At 36.4% G+C, this 15,597-nt stretch overlaps 1 protein-coding gene across 1 annotated transcript in view; it reads right to left on the reverse strand.

The window, feature by feature from the left end:
- The window catches only part of wdfy4 (WDFY family member 4), a 204,653-nt gene extending 190,220 nt beyond the window's left edge, over positions 1-14,433 (reverse strand). The window contains exons 1-3 of the mRNA XM_051923799.1: positions 14,271-14,433; positions 10,040-10,305; positions 7,612-7,726 (exon numbers count right to left, since the gene is read on the reverse strand). Of these exons, the coding sequence (XP_051779759.1) occupies positions 7,612-7,726; positions 10,040-10,291 (367 nt within the window). The 5' untranslated portion in view covers positions 10,292-10,305; positions 14,271-14,433. The remainder of the gene's footprint in view (positions 1-7,611; positions 7,727-10,039; positions 10,306-14,270) is intronic.
- Positions 14,434-15,597: the final 1,164 nt, after the last annotated feature.

Below are 15,597 nucleotides of genomic sequence, written 5' to 3' on the forward strand. Positions count from 1 at the left end.
TGAGTTAGACTACAAGATTGATATGTGAAATGAGAAATGCATACTAAACAAAAAGGAAAAAAATGATATTGTTCCATTACATATTGATATAGAACTAAAAATCCAAAATGATACTTAATGAGTAATAATATTGTTCCACTTGTTTAGAATCACTTTACATGAGTACTAAAATAAGTGGCAAGTCCCAGCAGAACACTATGAGTAGTGAGCCAGTTAGTGTCAGGACTGTATTAGACAGTAATAAAAATGAAAGCAAGACAAAGTAAATTGAAGACCTAGCATGAGGCAGAAGTGAAGGTAGATTTACCAGCTAAAGCAGCTCAGATAGTTTTCTGAGGCCAGTGATATTATTGAGAACTATGCAGGAGAGACAGAAATGACCTGCCATAATCTGCTCCTTTTGGTTAAGGGGATGACAACAATAACACCTGTAGGGAATAGCAAGTGGACTAGACAGCACAGTAGCTACTATGTACAGACTGAACGGTCATCTAAGGAGCTACTGGAAAAGAATATCCTGCTTACAATATCATCCCTCTATGACTTGTATTCAAATGTAAACAGATTTTGTCAACACCACCTCTGGACAAAGCTAAACATTTAGAAATAGGCTTACATCAGTCTAGATGAGGACGGAAAACATTAATTTTTATAAAAGAGGTTGAGGTAAACAATAACCACCATGATGTATAAATTTTCATCAATACTCTTGCTACATTTGTCAATTTTTACCACAGGCTGTTTATTATTCTAATTCACCCAGACATGGATACTGTTAGATTACTTCTATACAGTTCTGAGACTGCAAGTCATGTGAAATAAAACAATTTTCAAGAATTTTTCAATCCATAATAAAAACTCTGCAAAAACTATAATTTCAGACTTTGAAAGATATTCCAAAGTCTGTTTTATCAAAGTTGTGTGGGTATTGTAAATGGACCAATATCAACAAAGCAAACAAATGTTTTATACACTAGACAGCACTTAAGTGTTTGATAGTTGAAAGACATTGCTTCACATTTCACTGCCCACAAGACCCTTATTGTTGCTTTAAATAGTAAGCAGTATATTTTGTACTGAATTGAGCAGCTGCTATGAAGTCCCCATGAAAGCAGTTGGTAGGTTATGCTCTACCGAAGACTTTCAAGTTTACAGAAAGAAAACACCTGAGTTTTAAAGAACTGAAACCTCCTTTTCTTGTCTGAGTGTAGGCACAGCAGGAATAAAATGAAATTAATAATTGACTAAAATAGTTCTTAGGTGAATTATAAAACTTAGATTAAAGAAGATCAAATGTTGAAAGAGCTTAATTGTACAACTGCACAGTAAAGCTACTTGCTATTTTTATTCTACCAAAATACAGAATACATGTTCTAAACCCAAAATAATAATAAAAAATGCTAACTGGGCAACATTTGTGTTTTATAAAATCATTACTTAACTTCAGGCTACTCCATTTTGACCTGTAAGCCAGTCTTAGACTGTATTTTCTCTAAGATTATAAATAATAATGCTAGTAATCCCAGAGCCTTATTCTTGACAATTGATCGTCTGTTGAACCCAGGTAACTCAAAGGAATGCCTCCTAAGTACTTTCAGTAAAACCTGTGAGGTTTTTGCTGTATTTTTCAATCAAAAAATTAATGATACTAGAAATAACATAGTATATCTCCCCAATACTAAGGATCCTCCTAAACCTCAGTATTCCGTTGTAAACAAATTAAACTCTTTCACTAGGATAGATTTACCTGATTTACATAAAATAATTTCTCAACTGAAACCCTCCACCTGCGCCCTTGACCCAATACCAACAAATTTTTTCAAAGAAGTTTCAGGCGTGCTTATTGATAATGTTCTTGACATAGTAAATTCGTCATTAGATACGGGGGTGTTCCCAGACTGTCTCAAGACTGCTGTAGTTAAACCCCTACTTAAGAAAAATAATCTCGACCCCTCTGCTCTTGAAAATTTTAGACCCATCTCTAACCTGCCTTTCTTAAGTAAAATTTTAGAGAACGCAGTCATTATGCAGTTAAATGACCACCTCAATAAAGATGCTATTCTTGATAAATTTCAGTCAGGTTTTAGAACAAATCACAGCACAGAAACTGCACTCGTTAAAGTAGTAAATGACTTGCGGGTAAATGCAGACAGAGGCCATTTGTCTGTTCTCATCCTCTTAGATCTGAGTGCCGCATTTGACACCATTGATCATAATATTCTTAGAAATTGCCTTAGTCAATGGGTGGGCCTCTCTGGCAGTGTCTTAAATTGGTTTGAATCCTACCTGGCAGGGAGAAATTTCTTTGTTAGTTGTGGTAATTACAACTCAAAGACACATGATATCCTATATGGTGTTCCACAAGGCTCTATCCTGGGTCCACTGCTCTTCTCAGTCTACATGCTTCCGTTAGGTCAGATTATCTCAGGGCACAACGTGAGCTACCACAGCTATGCTGATGACACACAGCTGTATTTATCAATAGCACCTGATGACCCCGATTCTATTGATTCACTAACACAATGTCTGACTTGTATTTCAGAATGGATGAATAGTAACTTTCTCAAGCTAAATAAAGAGAAAACTGAAATCTTAGTGATTGGCAATAATGGCTACAATGAGGCTATTAGAAATAAACTGGATATATTAGATTTAAAAGTCAAGAGGTAAAAAGCTTAGGGATAACTGTTGACTGTAATCTGAATTTTAAATCGCATATTAATCAGATCACTTGGACAGCATTGTTTCACTTAAGAAACATAGTGAAAGTTAGACCTCTTATATCATTGAAAGATGCTGAGAAATTAGTTCATGCGTTTGTTTTCAGTCGACTAGATTACTGTAACACAGTCTTCTCAGGAATACCCAGAAAAGACATAAATCGCTTACAACTAGTGCAGAATGCAGCTGCTAGAATCCTAACAAGGAAAAGAAAATCCAAGCACATTTATCCAGTTTTGATGTCACTACACTGGCTACCTGTGTCATTCAGGATTGACTTTAAAATTCTGCTTATGGTTAATAAAGCCTTAAATAATCTCGCCCCATTTTATATATCGGAATGTCTGACATCTTATATTCCAAATCGTAACCTTAGATCCTCAAATGAGTGTCTCGTTAGAATTCTGAGAGCAAAACTTAAAAGAAGTGGTGAGGCGGCCTTCTGCTGTTATGCACCTAAAATCTGGAATGGCCTACCAATAGGAAATAGCCAGGCTAATACAGTGGAGCACTTCAAAAAACTGCTGAAAACACATTATTTTAACATGGCCTTCTCATAATTTCACTGTAATTTAATCCTGATACTCTGTATATCCAATTCATTATAATAACTATCCATGGTAGCTCTAAAATCCGTATTAACCCCTATTCTCTCTTCTGTTTCTTTTTCCGGTGTCCTTTTGGTAATCTACTCAAAGCACCATGATGTTCCAACAGTGAATAATTAAAAGCCAGAAGTCTGCATGTCCATCATCATCAAGTCCTTCCATGAGAACCCTAGACACAAGAGGACTATTTAATTTATGTTAGGTAGAATGCCCAGAGGGAACCTGGAACCCCTGCAGATTTTATTTTTTTCTCCAGCCGTCTGGAGTTTTTTTTTTGTTTTTTCTGTCCACCCTGGCCATCGGACCTTACTCTTTTTTTTTATGTTAACTAATATTGTCTTATTTTAATTTCTGATGTTGTTTTATATATATATATATATATATATATATATATATATATATATATATATTTACTGTTCATCATTATGTAAAACACTTTGAGCTAATGGGGAGAGACATCCCCATTACTGCACAAATCACCAGACCACAACAGAGGAATTGAGCCATTTCATTCATTTATTAAATTCATTCATTTACTAAATTTATGTAGTCTGTCCCATTTAGAGTCAGCTGCAAGGTGAGAGGCAACCTTGAATGAGGCAGCAGTCTACTGCAGGGCACACCAATGTACACACACGCACACGTATATAGTGTCGATTTAGAGTTAACAATTAATTTAACACATAGATCTTTAGAGTGTAAGAGGAAACCAGTGTAATATACTTAGCAAAACTGTTTCCATAAAAAAATTTCCTTAGATACATGTTTTATGCAACTTTATTTGTTGCAAAAAAATATTTAAATCAATTTAACAGACTCTATACAGTACCTTCACATAAAGACATATTTGTGCATATTCCATACAAAAATCCCCCTATTTATATGTAGAGTGTTAACACTCTATAGCCAAAAGATGGATAAATTGGATGATTAAGGAACTGAAGACAGACAGAATTGAACCTATAAAGAATAGAGTAGGAATCGGGTATTTGCTTTTGTTTTTGTTGTTGTGGCATTACTGTCCATAGTTTATTCTCTTAGTGTTGTTTTCAGTTTTTTGGTTACTTCAGCCTGTGATTATTTTGGCTTCAAAGCGAGGTACTGTTGACAACCGATTCAGGTAAGATCAATGCACTTAGTTTTCTCTATCTACTGCCCGGTGTTGATAACTAGCTGTTAGATAGTAGAAGAGTGATTTAGCTATTTAAGAAGCTGTGCAGAAACAGCTGTTTTTTATCTACTAAAATGTGTGATCATCAAGAGGATTTCATAGTATTCTTTTTTTTTGTCAGGTAGTCAATACCTTTTTCATATAAATAGTTTTCAGTTATGTATTAATCATTAAAAAGAAGTAGTGATAATCCTGAATATCCAGCTTTTCACTGATGTTTGTATTTCCAGCATGTCTTCCTCCATTACACTCCCTATTCCTGATATTTCTTCCTACTTCTATGTTCACCTCCCACACTGACAGGTCTCTATTCCTTTTAAACTAATCTCTCTTCCTCTACCCTCAAGGTCTTTGATTACTGGTGGACTGTGGAACTCTTGCTCAGATTTGAACTAGGCTGATTTTATCACTGCCCATGTCTCTCATCTTTCTCTTGGCTTCCTAGCTCTGACATAAACACGGATCACTTCTTGCAACTCTAAGTCCATTGCATTTTCTTCCTTTTACATGTTTTCTCACTCCTGCTTTTAAACGAGGTGGTGGTACTGGTCTTCTCTTGTCTCCTAACTGAATATTTACTGCTCCTGATCATCTTAGCTCCTTCTCATTTTCTTCTTTTGAATTTCAAGCTGTTCAAGTAACCTTCTCCTATAACCTGCTACTCATCATGATCTATCATCCTCCAGGTCTGGATTAACTTGATTTCTTTTTTTCTTCTGTATCCCTATGCTTAGATCTCATTATCCTTCTAGGAAATTTCAACCATAACCTTGCCTTTCCCAGCTCATCTGATTTCCTCGCTCTTCTTTTTCCTTCTCCCTGTCTCAATCCTCTCAGACTCATTCAGCGGGTCATCAACTTGATTTCATTTTCACGCACAACCTCTCCTCTCCTCCTTTCCTATCTATCAGTCCCTTACATACATATCTCAGACTACTTTTACATTTCCTTTTCTGTTGTTTTTCTGTCTCCCCTTCTACACCTTCACCTGCAACCATCAAAATACAATGAAATCTACCTTCTCTATGTCCTCACACTGTTTGTACTTCAGTTCTGTCTAACATTTCCTTATCCCAATTACTTTGTCCAGCTCTCTGTAGACTCTGCAACAAGCACTCTTTTTCCTTCCTTCTTTTCTTATTTTGATGCCCACTATTCTTCTGTCCATCTCCCTGCTCATACCACTCCTCCCCAGCTCTACCTATCTTCCACTCTTACTGGTGTTCACAGGGAACAGGTGCAAGAATAAACTACTATTCCTTCTGGATATCTACAGGAGCCTTGAGTCTTTCTTCCCTGCATCTCTGCTATCTGCACAGAAATCCTCCTTTTAAAACTTAATTGCATCCTCTGATAGAAATGCCAACCACCTCTTCCCCACCTTCGAGTCTCTCTTGAGCCCTTCTGCTGCTCCAAAACCATTGTCCTTTCTTCCTAATGATTTTGCTTCTTTCTTTACTTCCAAAGTCACTAAAATCCTCAAGACTTCAAAAACATCCTCTGACCCTCCTCTGTGTCATTATCCTCTTTCCTTCTTCTCTACCTGCTTTGTAACTACAGACTCACCACCTGCGCCCTAGACCCTATTCCTTTACTTTTACATTTTCTTCAGTCCATCTCTTCTTCCTTGATCCCCAAAATCTCTTCTCTTTTAAATGCCTTACTGACCTCTGGCATCTTCCATACTGATTTAAAAATACCTCATTATAATCCTCTCTCCCAACTCATCTGCCACTGAGAATTACTGTCTTCTCTCCCTTCTGTCATTCCTGTCCAAGACTCTAGAACGTACAGTCCACAAACAACTCATTTCTCTCAGATAGCAATCTACTAGATCTGCTTCAATCTGGATTCTGTAAAGATCATTCTGCTGAGACTGCACTGCTTTCTGTACCTAATGCTCGCAGATCTGCTCAAGTTGCTTCTCTCTCTCCTCTGTCCTTATCCTCCTTGACCTTTCATCAATTTCTGATACATTAACCACCACCTTAGTAGAATTAGCATTTCTGCTTTGGCCTGGTTCAAATTCTACCCCTCAGACCAATTCTTTTTGTGCCTCCTAGTCTAGGATGAGTGTTGGACCCTCTTCTTTTTGTTCTCTAAATTACTGCTTTAGGCAATGTCATTTTTTTTCACTGCTTCTCCTATCGGTTGATAATACACAGGTTTTTAGTTCAGATCTTTTGCTGTTCCTCTGCCATCTCATCATGAATAATGATCATCTCCTTAAACGTAACTTTTCAAAGTCAGACATTGTGTACTTGCCCTCTGAGCCTCTTTCCTCAGCTTTGTCTCTTTCCCTTGACTCTTTTACTCTTTCTGCCACGGTCAGGAATCTTGGTGTGGCTCCAGAGTCATCATTTTCATTCATTGAACATACAGTATATCTTCAATGTCTCAGTTCTGTAGCTTCTTTCTTTATAATATTCAGAGTATTTGACCCTTCCTCACTAATTAGGCCACACATCTCTTGAAAGATGTACCAAGACTGGACAATGTTTCTCTATTCTTGCTCCAAAGCTGTGCAATGATCTCTCTTTATCGATTCGTACTGCACCTAATTTATTTATGTGTAGGTGTGTTCATTAAATACTTGGGATCTGCTTAGCTTCCCTCCTAGTGGATAGCTGCTGTTATACTGACAGAGTTTGATGTAAGATACAATTGACAACTTAGTGTTCATTAGTTACAATAAACAGACACCTCCAGAGAATAGTGCATAGAGAGCAGAAGTTGCATTCATCCATAAAACAGGTAAAATGATTTTTCTCATTTTTTTTTTCCTAATAAACGTTTGACAATCATATGTTTCAATAATTCTTTTATTTATAAACCAAGACAGGACAAAACATCACTCAAAGGCATTTTTCACTTTCCAGTAAAAGCAACATGTGCTCAAAATCCATACTATACTTCTACATATTCAACAAACCGCAATATTCACTTTGAAGCATTTGGTATAGAACTAAAACACAACCTATATCTTCAATATGGGGGAAACAATCGCATTTGATGTAATACTTTCTCTGTCATTGAATGCCTTGTGTTTTCAAAGAATTTGATATAAACTAAAAACAAAAATGAAACAAAAAAAATAAAATTGTTCAATACCTGCAGGCTTGCTAAATAATTTTTCTTGAATAGTTGAAACCATTTCCTGTGAAACTTCAAAAGCAAATTTCTCCAAGCCAGTTGTTATTTCTTCTCCTTCCATTTTTTCAGTTGCCTATATCAAAATTTTAACATATACTATTTAGTTAAAAAAAAGCTAACTTATACTCAAAGCCTGACTGAAATATAAAATGTACCAAGAGATTCAAGATGCTTGTGTTATGTTAAGTTAGACTTCAAAACTATATGACTGCATAACTTGTTCTTTAAAATTATTCCCTTTCAATCACATACACTCAGTGGCCTCATTGCCAATTACACAATAGTGTCTGTAGATTTCCTTTAGTTGCTATCTATATAGACACTGCAAAATTTTAATAAATGACAAATAATTTCAGTCAGAAAAAACATCTCTTCATCACCATATTTGCCGAAAAAATGTTTTGGTCAAAATCCATCTACAGAAGTTTCCCACAATTCTCTAGAAAACTAACATTACCAAGTCAAAATGATTGTTAATATTTTTCTAGAACTTTAACCTTTATATTCCCTTACTCACTTATGACCACGTTGACAGTCATGAATGTTTAATTTAAATTATTAATGATCTATATGAATGAATGCCCTACATATTCTTAACAACAAAAATTATAATTGGTATGCCTTCTTCATTTATTTCTTTAATTTTTCAATTTAGATATACATTCAGTTACATTATGTTTCACGGAGAGAAGGAAAACACTTTACTATATAGCTTCGATGATATATACTGCTCAAAAAAATTAAAGTAACAATTTGAAAACACATCAGATCTCAATGGGAAAAAAATCCTGCTGGAAATCTATACTGATATGGACTGGGTAGTATGTTAGGAATGAAAGAATGCCATATCGTTTGATAGAAATGAAAATTATCAGCCTACAAAGGGCTGAATTGAAAGACACCCCAAAAATCAAAGTGAAAAAATGATGCAGCAGGCTAGTCCATTTTGCCGAAATTTCATTGAAGCAACTCAAAATCGTACTCAGTAGTTTGTATTGTCCCCGCGTGCTTGTATGCATGCCTGATAATGTCAGGGCATGCTCCTAATGAGATGACGGATGGTGTCCTGGGGGACCTCCTCTCAGATATGGACCAGGGCATCACTGAGCTCCTGGACAGTCTGAGGTGCAACCTGGTGGCGTCAGATGGACCAAAACATAATGTCCCTGAGCTGTTCTATTGGATTTGGGTCAGGCAAGCGTGAGGGCCAGTCAATGGTATCAATTCGTTCATCCTCCAGGAACTGCCTGCATACTCTCGCCACATGAGTCTGGGCATTGTCGCGCACCAGGAGGAACCCAGGACCCACTGCACCAGCATAGGGTCTGACAATGGGTCCAAGGATTTCATCCCGATACCGAATGGCAGTCAAGGTGCTGTTGTCTAGCCTGTAGAGGTCTGTGCGTCCCTCCATGGATATGCCTCTCCAGACCATCACTGACCCACCACCAAACCAGTCACGCTGAACAATGTTACAGGCAGTATAACATTCTCCACAGCTTCTCCAGACCCTTTCACATCTGTCACATGTGCTCAGGGTGAACCTGCTCTCATCTGTGAAAAGCACAGGGTGCCAGTGGTGGACCTGCCAATTCTGGTATTCTATGGAAAATGTCAATGGAGCTCCACGGTGCCAGGTAGTGAGCACAGGGCCCACATAGAGGACATCAGGCCCTCAGGCCACCCTCATGAAGTCTGTTTCTGATTGTTTGGTGAGAGATATTCACACCAGTGGTCTGCTGGAGGTCATTTTGTAGGGCTCTGTCAGTGCTCATCCTGTTCCTCCTTGCTCAAAGGAGCAGATACCGGTCCTGCTGATGGGTTAAGGACCTTCTACTCTCGTAGAGTAACTGCCTGTCTCCTGGAATCTCCTCCATGCCTTTGAGACTGTGCTGGGAGACACAGCAAACCTTCTGGCAATGGCACGTAGTGATGTGCCATCCTGGAGAAGTTGGACTACCTGTGCAACCTCTGTGGGGTCCAGGTATCGCGTCATGCTACCAGTAGTGACACTGACCGTAGCCAAATGCAAAACTAGTGAAAAAATAGTCAGAAAAAATGAAGAGAGAAAAATGTCAGTGGCCTCCACCTGTTAAACCATTCCTGTTTTGGAGATCATCTCATTGTTGCCCCTCTAGTGTACCTGTTGTTAATTTCATTAACACCAAAGCAGCTGAAACTGATTAACAGCCCCCTCTGCTACTTCACTGACTAGATCAATAGCCCAGTTTCATTAACTTGATGCTATACTCTGATTAAAAAGTAATCCTTTAATTTTTTGAGCAGTTTATTTACTTTATTCCCTTTGTTCCCTTTTATTTGATAATCAGTGCAGTTTTTCTATCACATGAAAAAATTAACACAATGAATGCAATAAACAGTATACCTTAAGAAAAAGCTGCATTAGGTTTATGAAAGCCTCCTCCCATTCATCACATGACAAATTTAGCTTGTGCTTTTCATACTGCATCAACTGCTTCCTAAACCTTGATTGTGCTTCTGCAATGTCCACCTCCACATCTTCATTTCCTTGTCTTGGTGTAATCTCTGCTAGTTCTTCATTATCCATTTTCACTTGTGGGTCTCCAGTAAAGCTAGAGGAGCTAAATTCCCCCACAGAATCTTGTTTTAATTCCATGATGGCTGTACTATCTTAAATTAAAAGAAAACAGAAATAGTCATTTCTATGAGCTAAACAAAAAGACAGCTTACAATTGTTATGGTTGGAATTTCCATATTTTATTAGGCTGATTTAAAAAGTGCAAAGTTGACTTAAAATACTGTCATAATACAAGTGATAAATTAGTCATTTGTACTACTGTACTATTGCTTTCTTTGTAAAATACATCTTTTAACACTTTTTCAGAGTTCATATATAAAACAATGACAAAATAAAGACTGAAAATATGCATATTGAAAGCTTGTCTTTTTATTATCATAACATTCAGTTTAATCACTTTAATTAAATATACTTTAATCAGATTTCATTACTTGCAATTTGGTTATGTAATATACATTTTACTATAAATAATTACTAGCAACTATTAATCATTTTCCAAGAAAAGGGAGGTAAAATAGTTAAAAGTATCACTTTCTGCTTTCTTCTACAAACATTTACACCAAAATGGACAGCTTGAAACAAGTAAATGAAATGAATGTACACCACAATGAAGTGTCTTTGATCCTAACAAAAGAAAATGACAAAATTTAAAGTACCTACTACTTTTATGACCAGCTTTTGCACTATTCGTGGATCTGACTTTCAGGCACAAAGATGGCCTCGATATTGAAGATACTATGGCAGTTGCACAGTATTCACTCATCAGTTCTTCAGCTGGTACTTTTTTCTAAACTTAGTCTGCTATTCACTGAGCAACAACCATGGACAATGTACAAATCTGTGGTAAAAATGTTCCCTTTAATACATTTATGAGTCGCTCCTACAGATTCCTTGGAGATATAGTATAATAACAATGATACTGAGTTTGCCATCATAGGGTTTATTGCTATGGAAAGAAGTTAGACATCCTTGAAAACTGTGCATGATGTAATATAGCTGTATGAGGCACATGGTTACTGGTAGACATTTAAATGTTTTACAAATGATAGTGCATAATGTCGTCTAGTTCTTGGGATCCCCATAAAGAAGTGTGAACAGATTTTCATGTGGAATCTTGCACTGGAAAATGTCCTAATGAACCTACTCAATAAAGACAGTTGTGTCAACACTTATATGATGAACAAGAACACCTCTTCACGGCTACTTGGGTAAGCATTTTGCTGCCTATAAGAATTTTAAGTATAAATGCTACTCTCTGTACATGGTAGCATTTCAAATATTGCTTGCTATAAAAAAGCTAACTTAATGACACAAAAGTACAAAGGTTCAAAAGTGTTTGCTTACTGTAGCTTTGTTTAGTAACACAGACATCCTGTTATTTAAAGTCTTATCAGATGGTTTCACCTTCCTTCACAAGTCACAAAATTTGACAAACTTGGATTGTGTTTTAACAATGAGCTGCATATCACCTCCAGTCACAATCTAAGTGAGTTTATTAAATGCTATAACAGAATAAATCAGAATCATACTAATAATATACAGAGGTCTGGGTCTTACTCTTCATGCATGACTGAATGTTAGTTGCTTCTAATTTTATACGAGAAAACATACACCGTATGTTTAAAAAAATCAGCTTTTATGACTATTCTCATCCATGTTCTCTATAAATGGCACACAAAGAACCATACATTCACACAAAGAATCATAGATAAATGGAATAAATTATGAAAAAGTGTGGTAGAGAGCAGTACTTTGGGGACTTTCAAAACTTAATGTTATTTTGAAAAAATTAGGCAAACAGGATGGAAAGCTGTGTTAGGCTGAATGGCCTGTTGTTGTTAGAATTTCTCTAATGTTATCCTCTAATGGCAGCAGAGGTCAAATAATCTTCTAGAGCAGTGGTCGCCAACCAGTTGATTGAAATTGACTGGTAGATCTTTTAAGACTCTCCCTGTAGCTCATACCATAAACAGAAAAATGAAAACAAATGCATTACGTCGATTAATGTTCAGTTTTGCAAGCGCCTCTCTCTCTCTCTTTCTCTCTGTCAATCCAGTTCTGTTTTTCCTGTATAGCAGGTACTGAACTAAAGTGACCAATTAGATAGTTCTGGAATGTTTGCTGTTCTACAGAAAAGATACCATGAATTACCTAGCAAGTGGTAGAGGACCAGAATATCTTAATTTAAGATAAGACACTAATTCAGCTCTTTCTTCCCAGGTATTCAACAAAAATGCAACTGCTGCAACTACTATGGCACACACTTATGGATGTTTACACTGTCAGGATGCAATCCCCATGTTCTTGCCTCATAGTCATGAGTAGGGTGAAATCAGCATTGTGTTAATCAGTGTATTTTAAACTATGAGTCATCTGGAGGGTTTTTTTCTATCGTTTCAAAAACAATGGACATTTACATAATCTTGGAAAAGTATGTGGGCAGCATGTGAGACACAATGAGCTCTATTTCTGCCTCATGAGTCCAGTGCCCTGAGTTTGAACCTTGTGCCTGGATATTGCACATGAAGAGCTTGCACATTCTCTCCATATTAGTATGGGGTTTCTTTGTCACATCCCCAAAGATGTGCAATCGATTCAAATTTGGCATCTGTGTGAGTGTGAATATGGAAGTGTGTGTTTGAATAAGGCCTACAATTTAATGGTTCCCCGTCAACGGCGTGTTTTACCAGGATAGGCTCAGGCCCCACCAAAAATTCACAAATAGATAATGCAGGTTTAAATATATTATAATTTATACTGTAATTCTGCAAGATTATTTTAAGGTAGACTTTCTAAATCTGCAGGGATTTCTGAATGAAGCAAATGCTTATACTGTGCCATTTTACCATGTGCTATACTTAGTACCCTGTTCTAAAATTATTCCCATCTCTGAAATTAAACAAAGGTTCTCTAGCCATCAATAGTAGACACATCCCACTAAAAGTTCCATGGTTACTCCAGATATTCTGAAATAACTATTTTAGATATTTAATTCATGCAGTCTGTTATACTGTGTAATGTTCTACTAGAAGTATTCAGATTTTTCATGCACTTTAAACTCGGAAATTACTCAGCTTATTAATAACAATTCTACTCACAGAGAAAAAATATGCATTATAAAGTTATTTATTAACCAGAGGTACAGAATTTTTAGTATACTATATTAATCCCCAAGGGGAAATTGACTTTTCGTTTAACCTTTGGAGGTCAGAGTACAGGGTCCGTCATTGTACAGTACCCCTGCCGCAATTTTCAGGTTAAGGGCCTTGCTCAAGGGCCCAACAGAGTTGGATTTAAGAGAAATGATGAGAAAGAAACAAGTTGCTCTGATAATACATACAGTATTATGAAGTTTACCAACTGTGTAAAGCTCTGTGAACGAAACAAAAACTGAAAATGTTATTCTAAAAGTACTGCTTTGATTCACACACACTCAAATATGAGTAACCCAGTTCAGGGTTGAAGGTGGCTTAGAACTTATGTCTGAAGTAATGGTGGTAAGACAGGAAATCACCGTAGCTAGGGTGTCACTCATGCACACATCCACACAGGGTCAATTAACTTCACATGCATGTCTTATGAATGTGAGAGGAAAACCTCAGTACATAAGAAATACTGTAACCCCACATTGAAAGAAGGAGAATGTGTCAACTCCACACAAAGAATGGCCTTAAGATTCAAATGACGCTGGATCAGTGGGGCAACTGAGCTAAAAACACCGCACAACTATGTGACAACTATCCAATGTAAAACTTACAGAAATTAAATGGGTTAAGGATGTTTATATGAGATTGTTTTAAAAATCTGTTTCAAAACATGTCTAGATTTATTAACACACATGCCGCATATGCTCTACAGTATATTTACCATCCTCTAAATATATAAACTATTAACACTGAAAGAATAAAAGACACACAGCTGCCTATGAAGAATGCCTAAAAAAAAAGTTACATATATTGACTTGTTAAGCAACATTGCCCTGTATCACTCATTCACTCCTAAAAACAATCCTACCCCTATAATATCTTCAAAAATTACCCCATAATTTAATTGTTACCTGTCTACAGGAAGAATGTCTACTCCATCATCCAGTTTCTTGAAAACAATTTAAAATTCCACCAGGATCTTCACTCTTCACTATTTCTTAATGTGCAGTACCCAGGCTGCAGCGTGTTTGAACTTTAAACAAGGAATGACTCTAACTGTATCATGTGGTACATTTCCTGTTGGAAAAGCAGAAGTAGAGTAATGGTTGAATGCTCCTTTTCACACTTACTATACTGTAAAACACTTGCGTGAACATTTTCTTACTTTTCTCTAAACCAAAAACACATGACAACAGAATGTATTTTCTGCTGCTACGTACATTTAAAACACTGCAAATCTTGAAAGTAAAAATTTCTACAAAAACATGTTGAAAATAAAACCATGAAGTCACTGATCCAAAGTTACTGCAACCTGCATTTCCGGCTTCTTTTCACAGTTGAACTGCAGACAAGATGTGGGTTTGTCACTCAACAACATCAATGGAAACATTTTAATTACTGGTAACTGCAAATGCAATTATACATTAACAAGTCTTTATTTATTACTTTACTTAATATGTTGTCACTAGTAAATGGGAATCTGTATCTCTCATGGACAAAGTGAGACAATCATGTTAAAACATATGTAGAATGTTTCTAATAACCATTCATAAACAATCTGCATTGCATGTAATAACTGACATATTTATTTCAAAATGAATACAGTTAAAGTACTCCTCACTGATAAAACTGATTGGATAAAACATTTTATGATACGTACATTCATGTAAAGGCCCACAAGAATAACAGAGGCTGCTTAATAAATTCTTACTACTTGTGCATTAATGTTTAAATTGCATCTGAAAATCAGTACCAAATTGTTTTAAAACAAACTAATGCTCATTCTGCTATAGTGCTATCAATACCTCAGTGAATCAATATTTGTGAATGTTTAGTTAACGAATACAGCCAAGTTCTGCTCAGAGTCTCAAAATTTCTCAGCAATTTACTGTCCCTTGTAATCAAATTATCGTAAAATGTGTTTGATCTCATGATGCTTGCTTTTATCTGTTCTGTAAGCTGTCTTGTCATCACATTCATTGTGAAATATGTAATATAAACGTTTTTTTAAATTATTTCCTGTAGCATATGCTTAATGTTTTGTATACATTACTATCAGGTACAGCTATTTTTCCATTATATTTACTAACATGAATTTCTACAATTTCAGCAAACATTTTCATCCAACAGCTGTTCAAGATCGGTCAACTGAGGACTGAAAATCGGCCCTCCACTGTATAAAAAGGGGCATTCCTTCCACGTTTGGTTTCTGCCTTGTGTCTTTAGCTACCAGGGTTG

This window comes from Erpetoichthys calabaricus, chromosome 2 (assembly GCF_900747795.2).
Source record: "Erpetoichthys calabaricus chromosome 2, fErpCal1.3, whole genome shotgun sequence".
Taxonomy (NCBI): Eukaryota; Metazoa; Chordata; class Cladistia; order Polypteriformes; family Polypteridae; genus Erpetoichthys; species Erpetoichthys calabaricus.